The sequence below is a fragment of the Leptopilina heterotoma genome, unplaced genomic scaffold (genome assembly GCF_015476425.1).
Source record: "Leptopilina heterotoma isolate Lh14 unplaced genomic scaffold, ASM1547642v1 Lhet_70, whole genome shotgun sequence".
NCBI lineage: Eukaryota > Metazoa > Arthropoda > Insecta > Hymenoptera > Figitidae > Leptopilina > Leptopilina heterotoma.
The window spans coordinates 2,179,220-2,196,209 of NW_025111162.1; the positions used below are offsets into that span (position 1 = coordinate 2,179,220).

General features: G+C 33.5%; 2 protein-coding genes across 14 annotated transcripts in view; one reads left to right on the plus strand and one right to left on the minus strand.

Annotated features, from left to right (window-relative positions):
- LOC122510570 (disintegrin and metalloproteinase domain-containing protein 10) overlaps positions 1-16,990 on the minus strand; it is a 1,090,443-nt gene that overhangs the window by 600,908 nt on the left and 472,545 nt on the right. The window lies entirely within an intron of this gene.
- Positions 4-8,431, plus strand: LOC122510577. 6 transcript variants are annotated; one of them, XR_006302453.1, is made up of 8 exons: positions 4-454; positions 1,020-1,127; positions 5,194-5,315; positions 5,387-5,569; positions 5,644-5,786; positions 6,297-6,311; positions 6,486-6,667; positions 6,907-6,989. XR_006302453.1 is itself a non-coding variant. In XM_043625342.1 (8 exons), exons 3-8 carry the CDS (start codon positions 1,031-1,033, stop codon positions 6,595-6,597), a joined length of 672 nt encoding a protein of 223 aa, XP_043481277.1. In that variant the 5' UTR covers positions 4-203; positions 310-454; positions 1,020-1,030; the 3' UTR covers positions 6,598-6,984. The 6 variants fall into 6 exon arrangements, 4 of the variants coding, with proteins under 4 accessions (XP_043481277.1, XP_043481276.1, XP_043481278.1 ...); XR_006302452.1 differs by having other exon boundaries at positions 6,855-6,987; XM_043625342.1 differs by having other exon boundaries at positions 4-203; positions 310-454; positions 6,486-6,984.

Here is a 16,990-nt window from a genome sequence, read left to right on the forward strand (position 1 = left end):
TGATTTTCTCAGTCGCATCTGAGTTACTGAGAAAGACAGAGACAAATATATTGCATGTGCGCATGCGCGAAAACCATAATTTTCAGTCTTACGTATAGTTTCAATGCGACGAATGGTTTCACTTCCATAGCATTAGTTCAGTCTCCTTAGCCTGGGCTGTTTTCGGCACTCGCCCCGAGTTAACTCCGGGTTAATGGTGATTGGTTAGACCTACAGAATGTTTTTGATGATTGGGTAATATTTAACTCGGGGTTAACCCTGGGTGAGTGCCGAAAACAGCCCTGGTGTATGTTGTTGAGACTCTCGCAGTTACCAAACACCCCAAACACTAGTGTACGTATAGCGTCGTTTAAGAAATCGTGAAAAGGTGGAAAATAAATAACGATCCAGGAAAATATCAATAAAATAAAATATACTAATAGGTGTGTAATTTTCTACTTATACCTAATATAAGGTAAGTAAAGATGGTTCTTATTTTTTTCATTCAATAAAAAGTTCTTTGACAACGTCGAAACTAACATAACCTCAATTTTTAAAGATTCCAATTTCATCTTTTAATTAGTCGTTGCAGCTATTTTGTAATTTAATTTAACAAATGATGTTATTTTTCTTAAATATTATGTTTACATTAAAACTTTTATTACAATGTATTCCTTTATCCCATATTTTTAACATTATACACTTGACAGTGCACATTTCTACAAGTAAACAATTTTTATATTAATTTGAAAATAATTATTACCACTATTCATTTCAAATTTAGTCTTTTAATAAGAAAGTGGTTATTTTTTAAAGTTTGATTTATCTTTATAATTTTATTTGTTGCTTTAATTTTTTGTTTTTCACTGCAAGTAATATAAATTTTCCTAGATTCTTCGTGTTTAATTACAAATTACGTTCACAATAATATTTTGTTTAGATTATGATTTCTTCTGTTTTCTAAATACATAATTTTCTTTATCTTTAAAAGAATAATTCTAATAATTAAAATTTTTAAAATAAAGCAATCGTTTTTACAGATATTTCGTAAATGGATGAGAAAAAGGACTTTCAGTCAATGTCAGTTCAAGAGCTGTCATATTCATTAAGCCAATTTGTGCCTGCAGAAACGGTAAAAATTTTAGAAGGTAAATAATTCAATTTCTAATCAGTTTATTGACATTTTATTTATAATGTTTATAAATAACTAAACGGATTTATTTAATAAATGAGCTGTTAAAGAATATTTTCCCATTTCTTTTAGATAATTCCTAATATCAAAAGGCCGTGTGCTTCTTATACGTATAATTATAAGCATTTAAATTTCTCCACAATTTTATACTTTTTGTAAATTACACACTGAGAAAAAAGAGGGCGCGTTGCAGCACATTTTCGATTCATGTTGCGCGACTCAACCCTGTGTTCTGCTAGACATTTTTCTGGGGCGTGCAGCGGACCCCTGAGTCGAGGCGAGCTGTATTTGAAGCGTATTACACGCTCTTTGGGGCGTGCTGCACGCCCCAGAAAGTGTGTAGAAGAATTCAGGGTTGAGTCGCGCAACATGAATCGAAAATGTGCTGTAACGCGCCCTCTTTTTTCTCAGTGCACGAACGTTAAAAAAGTGCCTTTCCTGGTGTCTAATTTTTTAAATTACGTCCTCAGGTGTGATTAATTTTCTTTTATACCAGCTTAGACTATTAAAAAGAATAGAAAGGTTAAATTGTTTCATGTGTCGAGAATTGATAAATGGCGGATTGTATGAACTGTCTAATCATTTTATTAATGCTCACGGCCTAACATTAAATCGAGGAGTAGGAAATGTCGGATTTGAATGTGGACAAAATGGTTGCCGCCGAAGGTTCAAGTTTTTTTTTTATTAAGGAAACATATAAAAGACAGACATTTAACACCTGATATAAATGAAAGATTTGTACCAGAGCAACCTTTTAATATTATGAATATGGATTTTCTGGACAACGAAGAAATAGATAACGCGGAAATTAATATAAATGCAGATGACGGTGCTGCTGCAGAAAACGTTATTGACGACAATATTGAGTTGGACTTACAAACTTTTATTGTGAGAATGATTTGAAGACTTCAGTCAAATGGGTCCATGACTGGGAATATGATTGCATCGATTTTAGACGAATTTGAAACTTTATTTTTCTTCATGAAAAATAAATTAAAAAAGAAAGTTTCTATTCAGTTAAATAACACTGGGTAACAAAAAAATGACCATGTCGTGTTTATTTCAAAATTTTTGTGTTTATTGAAAGTTTGGGTGTCAGTGAAAATACCAAAAAAAAATTTTTTAATTTATTCAGACCCCTAAAAAGGGGGGTTGAATTATTAAAAAACGGTGTTTTTTGCATTTTTTAAAGACCTGTAAAAAGAAAATGGGGAGACATAAAAAGCTCTAATATGGCTTAAAAGAAAGCTCAAACCTTTATCTTTAAGAAGCAAAACTGAAAAGTAATGTAAAAAATTCAGGGAACCTGTATTTACCGAGTACCCCCCTAATGTATCATACATTCTGGTAAAAATGACTGGGAATCTAAGCATATCAATTTTTCACAATCGGATTGGCTTCAAATTTGTTACTCAGGGGTTTTTGGGATCACTGATTACGAATCCGAAGTCAGATTTCAAAAATTCGAAATGGTGGCTTCAACATAGCGAATAAAATGTTAAAAGTCGTTCGGATTCGCTCGAGACTTGGTTGAATCCGCCATTTTAAAGTCTCCATTTTGGATTTTTGAAGTCTGACTTTGGATTCGTAATCAGTGATCCCAAAAACCCCTGAATAACAAATTTGAAGCCAATCCGATTGTGAAAAATTGATATGCTTAGATTCCCAGTCATTTTTACCAGAATGTATGATACATTAGGGGGGTACTCGGTAAATACAGGTTCCCTGAATTTTTTACATTACTTTTCAGTTTTGCTTCTTAAAGATAAAGGTTTGAGCTTTCTTTTAAGCCATATTAGAGCTTTTTATGTCTCCCCATTTTCTTTTTACAGGTCTTTAAAAAATGCAAAAAACACCGTTTTTTAATAATTCAACCCCCCTTTTTAGGGGTCTGAATAAATTTAAAAAATTTTTTTTGGTATTTTCTTGTTCATTGACACCCAAACTTTCAATAAACACAAAAATTTTAAAATAAACACGACATGGTCATTTTTTTGTTTCCCAGTGTAATTGGGAGTTAATAGACGAAAATAGATCCAAGCAATTGTTAGATGCTTTTAACATTAAAAATCCATTTATAGGAATTCGGACTTTGGATCAGCAAATCGAAGTTCTAAAAAAAAGAGCAGGATATATTTCTCCTACAGAAATTCCTCTTGGATATCGGGTAGATATGGCTCTAAATAAGATAACGTGTTCTTACACACCAAAAATGGTCATGGAAACGTTTCAGTACGTTTCTATTATCGACGTTCTGAAAATGGTTTTATTGAACAGTGATGTAAGAACGGCTATATTAAATGAGCAAGCGGCACACGATGGTACTTTATCATCATTCCGTGACGGCGATTGCTACAAAGTACATCCTTTTTTTCGCGATTCCCAAATGCATTGAGAATAAAATTATATTATGACGAATTCGAAGTAGTAAATCCAATCGGGTCAAAAACGGGAATTCATAAATTAGGAGTTTTTTTATTACAGGATACAAAATTTACCACGACATATGACTTACTGGCGACGGTCTAGCTATATCTGAAGTTTACAACTTGCTTGGTCCATCAGCTTATAAATTCTGTACCATGTGTATGTACAGTAGAGAAAATCTACATGCTGGATCAACGGCCACTGCTGAAGAAAGATCTGAACGTCTGTATAATTTGCATATTGCACAATTGGAAGAAACTAACTTTTCGGCAGCAACAAAGACTGCAACTGGTGTGAATGGTCCTTGTTGTTTAAATCGCTCTAGATTTTTTCACATTTCTCGAAACAAAGTTTATGATATTCTTCACGTGTATTTGCTTGGTCTTGGACCAATGTTTTTGAAGTTAACTCTTCATGAACTAATTTTGATTCAGCAAAAATTCACTACTGTATATTTTAATGGAAGAATATCATCATTTAATTATGGGTACGTTGAAAATACCAATAAACCTTCCGCAAATTTTACCGATTGTATGCTCCGCAATCCTGGATATCACATAAGTCAAAAAAGAATGCAAGTATGGTTATTGCTTCGTTCTTTTCCATTTTTGGTTTCTGAAAAAGTTGCTGAAGGAGATAAACATATGCAACTTATTTTAGATTTGCTTAGGATAATGGAAATAGTTTTTGCCCCAAAAATACTAAGAAGTATGATTCCATACCTTCGAAGTCTCATCAAGGATCTTATGGAGTCATTTAAAACAATATTTCCAAATGTAAATCCCATAAATAAATTGCACGATATGCAACATCATCCGGAATGTATTACGTGGATGGGACCATTGTAGAACTATTGCTGTCTTAGAGAAGAAGCAAAACACAATGAAATGAAATTAAGGGGTAGAAATGTGTACAATTTTAAAAATCCGGCAAAGACTCTTATTCGGATTTCACAAAGTGTTCAAAGCAGTAAATGGGGTCCTGGCGACGTGAAAATACTTAGGGTTCATGCTGTGAGTGGTAAAATTACTGAAGTCGGGGAAACTTGGAGCAAAAATGATTTGAATAATCTAAGATTTGTCGATAATGATGAGATTTTTTGTTGTTCTTCAATTCGCGTCAATGGTACTGACTTTAGAGAAGGATACGTCTGTTTAGAAGTTGCTCATAATCGGGAAGATAATTTGCCCTTATTCGGTAGAATATTAGAAATTGTCGTGATTGAAGAGACAAATATATTTTTACAGATTTCTGTTTGCACAACATCGTCTTTCGATATTTATGTCAATGCATATTGTATTGAGTCTCCTGATGAAGAAAGTCCTTGACAATTTGTAAACGTTTCTAATCTCGCACATTACAAGCCTTTTTGCTGTTGGCAAAAAGCAAATTGCGATTCTTTGTTTATTAGTCTTCGTCATATTCTCATATAAAAGATTAAAAGGGTGATAAAACATAAAATTTTTGGTTAGAAATTTTACATGGTTTAACCGTGTTGATTTTAGTTTTTTTCTTTCTTATTTTTAAATAGTTCAGTTTTATTTTGTAAAAGTATTGGTGCAATTTCTAATTTTATAAATTTTAACTTCCATCAGATGAAGGTATTTTTGGCTCTTTGTTTCTTGAATTGACTAACCAAGACTTTCAAGAATTAAAAGTAAAAATGGCTCCGCGAAAATTTTTGAAAAAATTAAGCAAGGAATGCAAAGTAGAGCAGGTACATTTGAAAATATCCTAATGTGTTTAAAATATTTATTGATAAATTTAGTGAGTTATTTTTTGTTATAGAATTTACTTGTTGAGCTTGTGGTTCAAAATGATGGATCGTTAAGATTGGAAAAGGATAACAACTCCAATATATTTAGCGTTCCACAAACGAAAATTCCAAAAATTACTAACTTCAGTGGCAGTGACAACATCGCGTCAACGAGCGGCACTAATTGCACAGAACCTACAGTCAACAGATTTTCAGTAATGTCTACTTGTTTTTAATAATTATAACTAAAGGAAACGGCTAAATTTTAAATCTGTTATGTGTCATATAGAATTTTGAAACAGTTATGAACACTTTATTAAATCACTGTCAAGGACCGAAATTGATAAAAGCAGCAAATTCTGCTTTCACTGAAGAGGACAGGAGGTCCTTAGTAAGAGTATTGGTGGCAGAACTCATAAAAGTTCATGGACAGTAAGATCACATATTTTACAAATAAGATCTTAACGTATTTAAGGACGTTTATCCTAGAAATGAAAACCTCCAGAAAAAATTTTGAAATGAAATTTAAAAAATAGATATCTTGTTTTTAATAATATTTTCTAAAAGAACGAATATCAATTTACAAGAAAATTTTTTAAACCAGAAAAAATAGCTATTTGTTAAAAAAAAGATAAAACTTTTTTTAAAATGTATAAACAGTAAATTATTTCTGGTTAAAATTTTTTTTTATAATTTGACATTTCTTTGAGAAAATATTATTAAGAATGAGTTATTAAATTTTTAAACCTCAATTAGATATTTTCTTTGGATGGTTTGCATTTCTTGAATAAACGTCTTCTAAATATTTAGAACTCCAAATGTATAAATGCAAGATTTTTAGAAATAGTTAAATTAAAACAAAATTTTCTTTTACATGACGTTTATTGCAAAAGTTAAAATTCTTCGAAATTAATTCTTTTCATCTTTATTCCTTATATCTAGTTATCCTCCAGATATGTGAGTATAATATAACAATTATAATTAAACAAATAGTGTTTCGAGTAGGTAGATATTTATTTATAGCAGTAAATCAAAGTTATAAAATATTTTAGGTGTCACAGATAAATCTTTTTTACTTGTATAATACATTAATACAATTTCTTTAATGAAACTATTTTATGATATTTACAGGAACATTATTATGATGAATCCAGTAAACAAGGCTTCATTCAATATCGGTTATGGACAGTACACAAAAATCTGCCTCCGGACGACAAAAAGTATAAAACAAAAAATTACTTAACATCTTAACACCATCATCTTCCTCGACGATTCCTATCACTCTACTGTCTCAGAAAGATCTTGAATCAAAGGTATGTAAAAACTATTTTGGCGCTTACATACCAATTTATGTCTCTTTTACTCCAATTGTCTATAATATCGAAACGTAGACAGGTGTAAAAGCGCCCTAACTCACCTTTAAATTGACAATATGTGAATAAATACAGTAATATATTTTTTTGTACTAAATTTCCTGGATGCAATTTAAAAATCCGTTAGATAACAATAAACATGAGATTTCTCAAGCTCTAATGGAAACTCTGCCTAATAGAAGAACATGGATAACCAAAGAGAATCTAACTATTTGTCAGATTTTTGCGATGTATCCACGATTAATTGATTATAAAGGAGAAATGGTAATATTATGATCAATTATACTAAATATCATTTTTAAAAATATTTAAATAAAAAGTAACTAAAATTTATTTCTAGATTGAAAACGATTTTAAAATGATTTTTCAAGGAGTGGAAGACAACTTTATTAAAAAATTTCCATCTTACTATTGTCCAAGGATTCTAGCCTACGCCAAGATAAATTCTGTCTCAGTGTACAAGCGTTTCAAGCATATCTCTAACTGTGAGTTATAAAATACTTATTTTAACAATTCATTAAATTTTAATTAATTTCAGGCCTCGAATCGATTTTACGTAAAAAAAAGTTGTTTTATAGTTACCTCAAATTTCGAAAGACAGTTTCTCTATGAAGAATTGTCAAATATTTTTGAAACCACTTTTTTGAAAACTGAAAGTTTTTTTTGGAAATTGTTAATAAGTTAAAAAAATTTTAAGTTTTAAAATCGTAATAATTTTAAAAAGATGTTTAGCATAAATAAATCTCAAAAATTATTCAAAAGTTAATTTTAATTATCAACTGCTTATTCATATGCAGATTCAATAAATTGATTGATTTTATACCATAAAAAATGGTATTTATTCTATAAAGGTCGAAAATGTTGAATTTTATTAAAATAAGTCGAAAGCAGTCGCTACAATCCGAGACAATTACAATATTATTCCGTGGTTTATTTATTCACTCTTTTACTTGACTAACGAAATAAAAAAATATTAACTCATAACTTATAGAAAATCTCCAAGCTTTACTCACGTTGGCATGTTTGCTGCCAGATTCCAATTCGACAAGGATCAAAAAGTCAGTGAAGGATAAATCCAAGAAAATGGTAATAATTTTTATAATATTGATAATAATTTTATTAATTTAATAATATATAAATAATATCATAAATAATGACTTCATTTCGTCTTTACAGCGACTAAATCCGGATGATGATGATGATTTGGTTGAAGAGAATATGGACCAAACTAGTTTTTTACTCCAAGTTGTTTCAGTAAGTATATAACTGTATAATAATTATTATTAAAAATCTGAATTTGAAATACTGTTTCAACCCTACTTAATCTTTATAATTTCTGTTTTCAGGAGGGCACAAGTTTATCTCACTTTATTGCGGAATTCAGAAAAAAATCAAAAGCTAATGTGCAACCTTATATCATTTGTGTAAAGGGTCAAAATCGAGAATCGTATTTTCTACAAGGAGATGGATGGATCATTAAAACCTTCGATGAGACATGTGCAGTATCTGCTTTCGATTTACTTTTTAAATTGTACTTCGTACTGAACGTGTGTTATCCTTCGGGGCTGCTGAATTTTTATAACTTCATGGAACAGTTTATTTACAAAATGCCCGGAACGAAAGTTCGAAATGTGGTACGGTCGTTACATATTTAAACAAATGACATTTCTCATAAAAATAAAATTCTTTGATAATCAATTTTTTTCTTAATTTTAACAGTGCCAAATCGATTCTTAATGTCCTTAATATGTTAAATTTGTGTTTATCTTAATTTTTTTGAAAAGTGGATTTATCTGCTTTTAAAAAATTGCTCCTTATATTAGTAAGAATTCTACTTTAAAGTTTTACTGAATGAATCAGTGAGCTCACTGATTTATTCAGTGAAATTAAATATTCACTGATTTAACCAGTGAGTACTCACTGATTCGTAGTGGTATACTTATAACAATATCATTCAGTGACTATGCACTGCTAATCAGTGAGAAATCACTGATTCAGTTTTAGAGAGTAGTCCACCATTTTTTCGTCGTGTTTAATTAATTAAATTAATATTTCCCGTTCACTTAAACAAGTTGTAAAGAGAAAATAATCTTTGAAAAGTTTATCGAAATGTTTTTTACAGAGCAACTCAAAAATTAAAATTCCAATAAAAACAATATTATTATATTATAGAAACAACATCCAAACTAGAATCAAAAGTTGCTTATTACCGAATAGTATATTTATATTCTAAATGGTTGATAAATTGGTTTAATAGTTTGTGAATAAAACTCAAATGGCTTTTTTTCACTTTGGCTTTTTCTCCCCACTATACCCTACTCGGCTGAATAGATATTAGTGTATTGTTTCTGCTGAAAAACCCATTTGCTTCTAACAAATGTACAAAAATATTGCATATAAGTAGCCAAAATTTTTAAATTTTATTTCTAAAAAAAGTTTTCTTTTAATAATTTTTGAAAGGCAGTTAAACATTGATTTTGACGTCCTAGGCAATCGCCTAGTTCGCCTTAATCGTTGCGCCAGCCCTGGACCGAGTGATAAAATTATTATTTTATATTACTAGCGCCTCCGTCGACCAAACGGTCGACTACGTTGCTTCCGTTCTCCATTCAACACATAATTTTTCTTTAAACATTTTAACATGCAATTTTGCTTCTCTACGATATTCTTTCCTTTAAATTAATTTAATTTCTTTAATTTTTATGCATTAAAAATAAAATTTTCAAGCACATGAATATTTTTCAATTACATTTTACCGAAAAATAGCGACTTTTCTCGACCGCCTACGTTGCTTCGTTATTTCTATTTAACACGTCAATTTTCTATGAAAGTTTTAAATTGTAAATTTACTTTTCCACATTATTTACTCTCTAAAAATAAATTGTTAATAAAGTTTTAAAAAGTCAGATTATTTTTTATAGAAAAATAATCACATGTCGGATTAATTAATTCTTTTTATTTTATTATTTTAAAAATATATATCTAACAGTTAAGGGCATTTGTCCTAAAGCTCCCTGGTAAAAATTTCGGACCAATTCCGGATTAAATACGGACAGATTAGTACGGATTTGTACGAAAATTGTACGAAAAAGAACCGAAAATGATCCGCGCTAGTCTGATATCAATCCGAACGAAAACATGAATCCGAAAACACTCCGGAGTAATCCTGAATGTCTACGAACTCAGTCCGTAATTAGTCCGCAACAATCCAAATTTATAACCGGTGAAGAATTCTTCTAAAATAAGTACAGAATTATCCAATATCAATATGTAAAAAATACGGAATCAGTCCGCAACAATCCGAGTTTAATCTAGTTAAAAAAACTTAATCCGCAAAATTTCCGGCGCAATCCGAACTCTGTAAGCAGGAAATCCGATATTAGTCCGCAACAATTTGAAATTAAGTGTGGCAAAATCCTATTCCGAAAGAAGTACGAAACAATCCGAAATCTGTATGCTAAGAATCCGATAATTGTCTGCCACAATCCGTATTTAATCCAACTAAAAGGTATAATCCGAAACAAATACGAAATAATCCGAAATCTGTGCACAAAGAATCCGACAGTCTGGAGTAACCTCAAATGTCTATGAATTAAGTCCGTAATTATTATGCAACAATCCGAAATTATGTCCGTCAAAAAACTCATCTAAAATAAATACGAAATAATCCGAAATCAATATGTAAAGAATACGAATTCAGTCCGCAATAATCCGAATTTAATCCAGTTAAAAGATTTAATCCGAAACAAGTATGGAACAATCCAAAATCTGTATGCAAAGAATCCGGTAATAGTCAGCGTCAATCCGAATAATATCTGATGAAAACACCACAGTCCGAAAATAACTCTTATTATTATAAGAATTTTCAAATATATACAATCCACAGACAGTTCAAAACAATCCATATTCAATCCGATTCAAAGACTTAATCAGGAATGATTTTGGTATAATATTGAATTTGTATATTAAAAACAATTTGTATTAAATGCTTCGGAGTTCGGACTAGATCAAACTAATTCCGGATTCACTGGTTATACACAAACCGCATTTATCCGGACAAATTCCGAGCGACAAAAACCCGTCCATAAGCAGACTGTTTCAGATTAGCTGCGGATTCACTAGTTAAACCAACCGGATTACTTCTGCATTTACTAGTTGCATATGATCTGACTAACTTCGGACTAAACCGGACTAGTTACATATTCAATAGTTATAAAAAACGGTATTGATTTCAAACTTAATTCATGGTAAAAAAAACCCCACAATAAACCGTACTGTTGTGGACAAATTCCGGATTAGTCCGAAATCGGTCCCACTTTTTATTCAGGGTATTTCCTTATGGTAAATAAAATATTTAATTCTGCAGTCAATTTGTTTTTACAAATTTACTAGTATTATTAGTTATCTTGTTTCAATATTAAAATTAACACTGATGTGTTAGTTTCTTGTCATTTCTTTTCGTGGCACTTCATAAATTCTATTATGAATTTGAACTCTCATGCGAGCGTGGTATAGTGGTTAGTGTATTCGATTTCGGTGCAATATATTGTTAGATAGGTGTAGGTTCGAATCCCCAAGCGTTAGAAATTTTAAGTTAATGTAAATAAAATTGCGATAGGTAAATCGAAAAAATATGTTTAATGTACCATAAAGTAATAATAATTAATATGTGTAACTTGTATAATTATTTTTTTAACATTCACTAAATTGTCTGGACTAATTTTTTACTTCATCGGATCAACTCCGGATTCACTAGTTGTTCACAAACCGTATAGAGTTCGGATTTTTCCGGATTAATTTCGGGTGACAAAAACCTGACCATAAACCGCATTGTTTCGGACAAATTTCGGATTAGTCCGAAATCTGTCCGTTTTTTTAACCAGGGCTGTGACGTCATAATAATTCAAATGCCTTCAAGGTTAAATTAATTTTTTGATTTAATTAAAAAATTCAATTCATAAATAATTCGCATAATATATATATTCAAGGTGGTGTAACCCCTGAAGTATCTAAAATTATTGAGGTTAGAAACATTTGTTTACAAGTTGCATACCTTGTACTGTTGACGTGATTTTTTTATAATTAAAAAAAATAAAATAGGTTTTAAATAAAAATGTTATATACATTACAGGATTATTCAAAACCATTTGATTATTAATTGCAGATAATTAAAGATAGTAACTTATTAATTTAATAAATAATTTAATTTTCTCAATTTTAAGGAGAAACTTATTTCTTTTCATTCTGACATTTTAGCAATAAATAATCGGAAATACTACACAACATATTCTTCAACACATGATTTTTTCTATTGTAGACTCAGGCTAAAAATACTAAATAAAAAACATTTAACATACTTTTATTTATATAATAAATAATGAAGAAAAACAATTATTTGTCGCAAATAAAGTATAAGACCCAAAAGAAAACAAACAGCGGCCATGTTTCTACCTTGGCCAATCAACAGTGAGTCAGCTGTTGTCATAGTTTCGTCCTCCAATTCGAGTTCGATTTATTTGTTTAGAAAAGAGGAAATACAATCAAATACATTAAGAAAAATGCTACAATTTATTTAAAAATTAAATTATATGTACTTCTCCTTGTGACGAAGAGTTCGTCACTAAATTCATTTTGTTCAAATTGTTTATTATTTCTATTTTTGAGGTTAAGTCGTTTCATTTAATTTAAATATTGCCGGTTTCCGTTGAGTCGCCGATTGTGAATTTTGGACATGTTTGAGGAATTGCAGGTTTGACCATAGGACCGACCGAAAGAGGGGAGCAGTGCTGAGTACAGGCGAACTAGGGCATTCCAGTTTCCGAGTTGATTGAAGTCACACCTTTTTCAATTTCTTTAATTTTCAATATTATTAATTTAGTTTGTTCGAGTATTATTTCTTTTTAAATGAATATTATAATTTGATTAATCTATACTTAGTTTCGTATTTTATTTGTATTATTGTTGTGAAATTTCGAAGTCGTGAATAATCGTGCGAGATCTGAGGAGCAAGAGTAAGTATTAAACCATCTTTCCCTGTCGCCGTCGATCCATCACGAACGTCGCAGGTATCCGATGTTAGTCTCCGGCTGGACCCCACCTGAGATGTGTTTGTTGATTTCGTGTTTGAGTTATTTTTCAATTGACCGACCGATACTAAATTCCCTGAATTAAAGTCACGTTACAATTTGGCACCCAATGTGGGGCCACGTTTTGTGTGAGACGCCGTGATGGATTGAGGACGAGTGTTTAATATTTTCTGTCTTATGGTTTGACGAGGAGATATATAACGACCGACCTGTTTTTTTTATTTTCTTGAGACCATTGAGATTATGAGTGAGTTGTAGTTGAGTGTAAATGCATCGCGAAATATTGAGAAAAATATAGAATTCGAGGCAACACGTGCTGAGTCGGAAGTGACGTCACGGCGTGACTTGAGAGTTTACGTTGCTCACACGGGTGTGCGTGGTGAAGCAAAATGGCGTTCGTTTCCGTTTTCATTTACACGACCATGCTTTCGGAATCAGTCGCGATGCGAAGTCCTGTTTTATTAGACCGACAGACCACCGGTCAAAAATAAAACAAATTTTAATTGTGTTTTAGTGAATAATTTACGGGAGAAATTTTTAATAGTGTGATTATTGAAAATAAAAATATTATTTCTGTAAATTAAGTGAAAATTTTATTGTCGCTATATTAGACAGTTTCTTTTCGTTTTCGCTCAATTTTTATTTTTTGTTGAGACCAATGACCAGACATAGACAGAAATTTCTGTTCTATGTATTATTGAGCGAATTTCTACGACGATTTTGACCAGAATATAGCCAAGTAAAATTATGTGTTGCGTCTTTTCGTGCGTCATAGTTAAAGTGGACACGAGGAATACATTTAGTTTGTATAATCGAACGAATTAAAAAAAATAAAAAGTTTGAGTAAAGTGTTAAGTGTGATTTTTAATCTCATGATTTGTACTTTTTAATAAAAAATTTTAATCCTGTCGAATCGGGGCGAGTTATATTCCCTTTTAAGGGACGTTATATTATTAACGGCGAGAAACATGGAGTCGTATCGCCGACATTTCGCCAGATTGTTGGAAAATACGGGAAGCGAGAGTGATTTGGACCGGTATTCTAGAGACGCCTATCGATGAGGTGGTTGACGAACTTCGTAGCCAGCAGTGTAGTCTTAAGGGAACAGCGCAGGTGCTGCGTGAGCGACTATTGCGACTACGCGCTAGAATTTTATTTGGGGAAAAAGTTTTCGTGCCATGGATGGAAAAATTCGACCTGGCCGAGTCTAGCGAGACATGGCCTCTGGAAGCAATATCGGACCAATGCCTTCAACTTCAGCCGGAAACTGGAGTCACGAACGAGAATGACCATGAATTAGAGGGGGCAGCGGGGGGTGAAGACCGACCTGTCAACGAAATTAATGATTGTCTATCGAGTGACATCAACCCAAGTAGTGGGGATGACCAACGACCAGAGGGTAGTGATATAGTGGTATCAGCGATGGATAATGGGTCCATAACCACTATAGATAGAACTGTGCCGATCGTGGACACCCCAGTGTATGTATGTCCAATAAATACTTCGACCAATGTGACCTATACGACTTTTGGGAATCGTGTAGCGACCAATTAAACGCCGAGCGTATGGAGCCTGAGTCACAGGGATACTAGGATGAATTTCGGACAAAATGTGGGCACAATGTTTTCCCATCGCAGCAATACCGAGGTGAATTGGTTATATCCTGGAGAGCAGAGCAATGTGTTCGATCTGGGGAAGGACCGGGTGAATAACTGGAAAGTTACAGAACCACCGTGCCAAACGACCGACGTGACTGCAGGAGCAATACCCAAACGTCCGAATAAGCAAGTGAGCCATAAGGATCCTGCACACGAGTTTCAAGATCAGCGCCGAGAGGGAAATATATATGTCAAAAGAAGAGTTTTATCCCCACCTGAAAAAGAGGAGTGTGAAAGACGATCGAGATGAGATCACCGACCGAAGAAATTGGACATCCCGAATGGAAATGCACAAAATACAGTGAATATGGGAGAACAAAGATGTAACTCGAGAAGACCAAGTGAGAGCAATTCGAGAACGATGCATAGATCTCCGTTGTTGGTGGATAGTGATTCCGATTCCGATATCGATAACCTTTCAAATCGGGCTCAAACATGGTCCGGATATTAGGCATATACAACTTTAAGTTCTAAGACTGTTAAAGCACTGAAGGACTGGGACGTAAAATTTACAGCATCAGAGAAAGAAGACCCAGAAGAATTTATCCAGAGGCTTAACGACTGTAAAGAGTGTTACGGTATTTCAGACCAGGAACTTCTAAAGGCTGTACCCAGTATTTTACGACAGTCAGCGAGTATATGGTTTTGGATTAATAAAGATGAAATTAAGACCTGGAAGATCTTTAAAAAATTGTTCTTAAGGGAATTTGCTCCAATTATCAAAGATGTCGACGTGTGGGACGAGTTAAAGAATAGAACTCAATCTAAGGGCGAAAGTATTTCAGACTATGTGATGAGTTTACGTCTGATTGCGGGACATTTCCGATATCCAGTGACCGAGGACGAGTTTTTAAGGTTCTTATATCGTGGACTGACTCCAGAATACCGTCGTTATCTATCGGCCCATGATGTTGAGAACGTGGCCAAAGTAGAGAGACTACTGAGGAGATATGAGAGGATCAAAGATATCGATAGAAGATATAACCCCCCACCGACTAAAGACAAGATGAGATTTTCTTCAGCGGCCCCTAAAGGAACGACCAAAACCTCTAAATTGGATGCGCTGTTGGAAATATCATCCTCAGATTAGGAGAAAGAGACTAGTAAAACGACCCTGAAAAAGACCAAGAAAAATGCGAAGAAAAATACCAAGAAGACATCAACGAGTGAGGTTGAGAGTGTCGATGCAATAACACCGTCAGGAGTACAGACCAAAGGAGTAAAGTTCGGACAACCAACTGGGCCTGCGCAAGTCATGCCACAGGCATCAGTAATGAATCCTGGACAATTAGCGGGAGGAAATTATGGTGCAAGAAATAAAGGACCTGGAAATGACCAACGTCAGTTTGTCGGAACCTGTAATGTTTGTCAATTAGTAGGTCATCGAGCTTCGCAGTGTCCAAATAGGATTTGTTATACTTGCTAAGGTAAGGGCCATTATGCTAATGAATGCCCGAATCGACAGCCTCAAGCTTATATTGGATCATGCCAAGTCTGTGGGGCCCCAGGGACTGTATTCGCGCGCTGTCCGAATTGTGTTACAGCTAGACAAATTTTAGGAAACGCACAAGGGGGGGGGAGTGAGCAAACCTTCCCCCCCAATCTTGAGTCAGGGTTGGAATTCGAATATGTCAAGAGTTGAAGAAGAGAGTTTTATTCACCTTAAGGACATGGAATATTCCGATATGGAGACCGGAACAGAACATTGCGACCAATCAATAGTAGAGACAGTTAGAGAGACCGACCTAGAAAAATCGAATATTGAGAAGTCTAAGCGAGATCACCGTCATAATGAGAGTGCGATGAATAAATTGACAGACGTATTAGAAAGACCATTATCGAGTGAAGAGGACGCCAGAGGTGGCGAAGCGAATAGGATTAAGGATGCAGTGAGAGCGATCGTGCGGGAAAATTTTGAGAACTACAGTGTTGACAATTAATCACCACGTGTAGTCCAGGGGAGGGTGGAAGCAACAGTGGATGCAGCAGGACCTGCTAACGACTACGAGATTATGGATGGTTCAAGGACGGAGAATCGATATTTCCTGAAAGTGTTTATTGCAGACCAGACTTATTTGGCCTTATTTGACCCTGGAGCTATGATTTCAGTTCTTGGACCGGAGCTGGATGCCAAATTCAAGGAAAAATTGAAGGAAACAGACTCGGAGATTCAAAGTGTGATTGGTGGATCAGCACGGACCTTGGGTAAATTGCGACTGTGGTTGTCAATCGATGGTTGCACGCAATCATTTGAACTGAAAACAGTAAGTTCACTGACACAAGACTTGATCCTGGGGATGGATTTTTGTCGACATGGATGTCCAATTGGGCAAAGGATTGTGGAGAGTGAGCAATCAGGGTTGGCACGAGTTTAATAATTGTACAGACCAGGAAAAGGAAGCAATTATTACAGCGGAATGCACGGGTATTTGCGAGTTGAATCAGGACCAACGACGAGAGGTTCAAGAAATAGTGGATGAATTAGTCATACCACCGGGACGAGAGCACGGTGTGACCAA

What these genes read in the sequence shown, in the direction of transcription:
- LOC122510577 (XM_043625340.1), top strand. Translation starts at nt 6,833, where the DNA reads ATGCAATTTAAAAATCCGTTAGATAACAATAAACATGAGATTTCTCAA. An exon ending in TTGATTATAAAGGAGAAATG is followed by an intron (nt 6,992 to 7,067) that starts GTAATATTATGA and finishes ATTTATTTCTAG; the next exon opens with ATTGAAAACGATTTTAAAAT. An exon ending in TTTCAAGCATATCTCTAACT is followed by an intron (nt 7,213 to 7,760) that starts GTGAGTTATAAA and finishes GTTTGCTGCCAG; the next exon opens with ATTCCAATTCGACAAGGATC.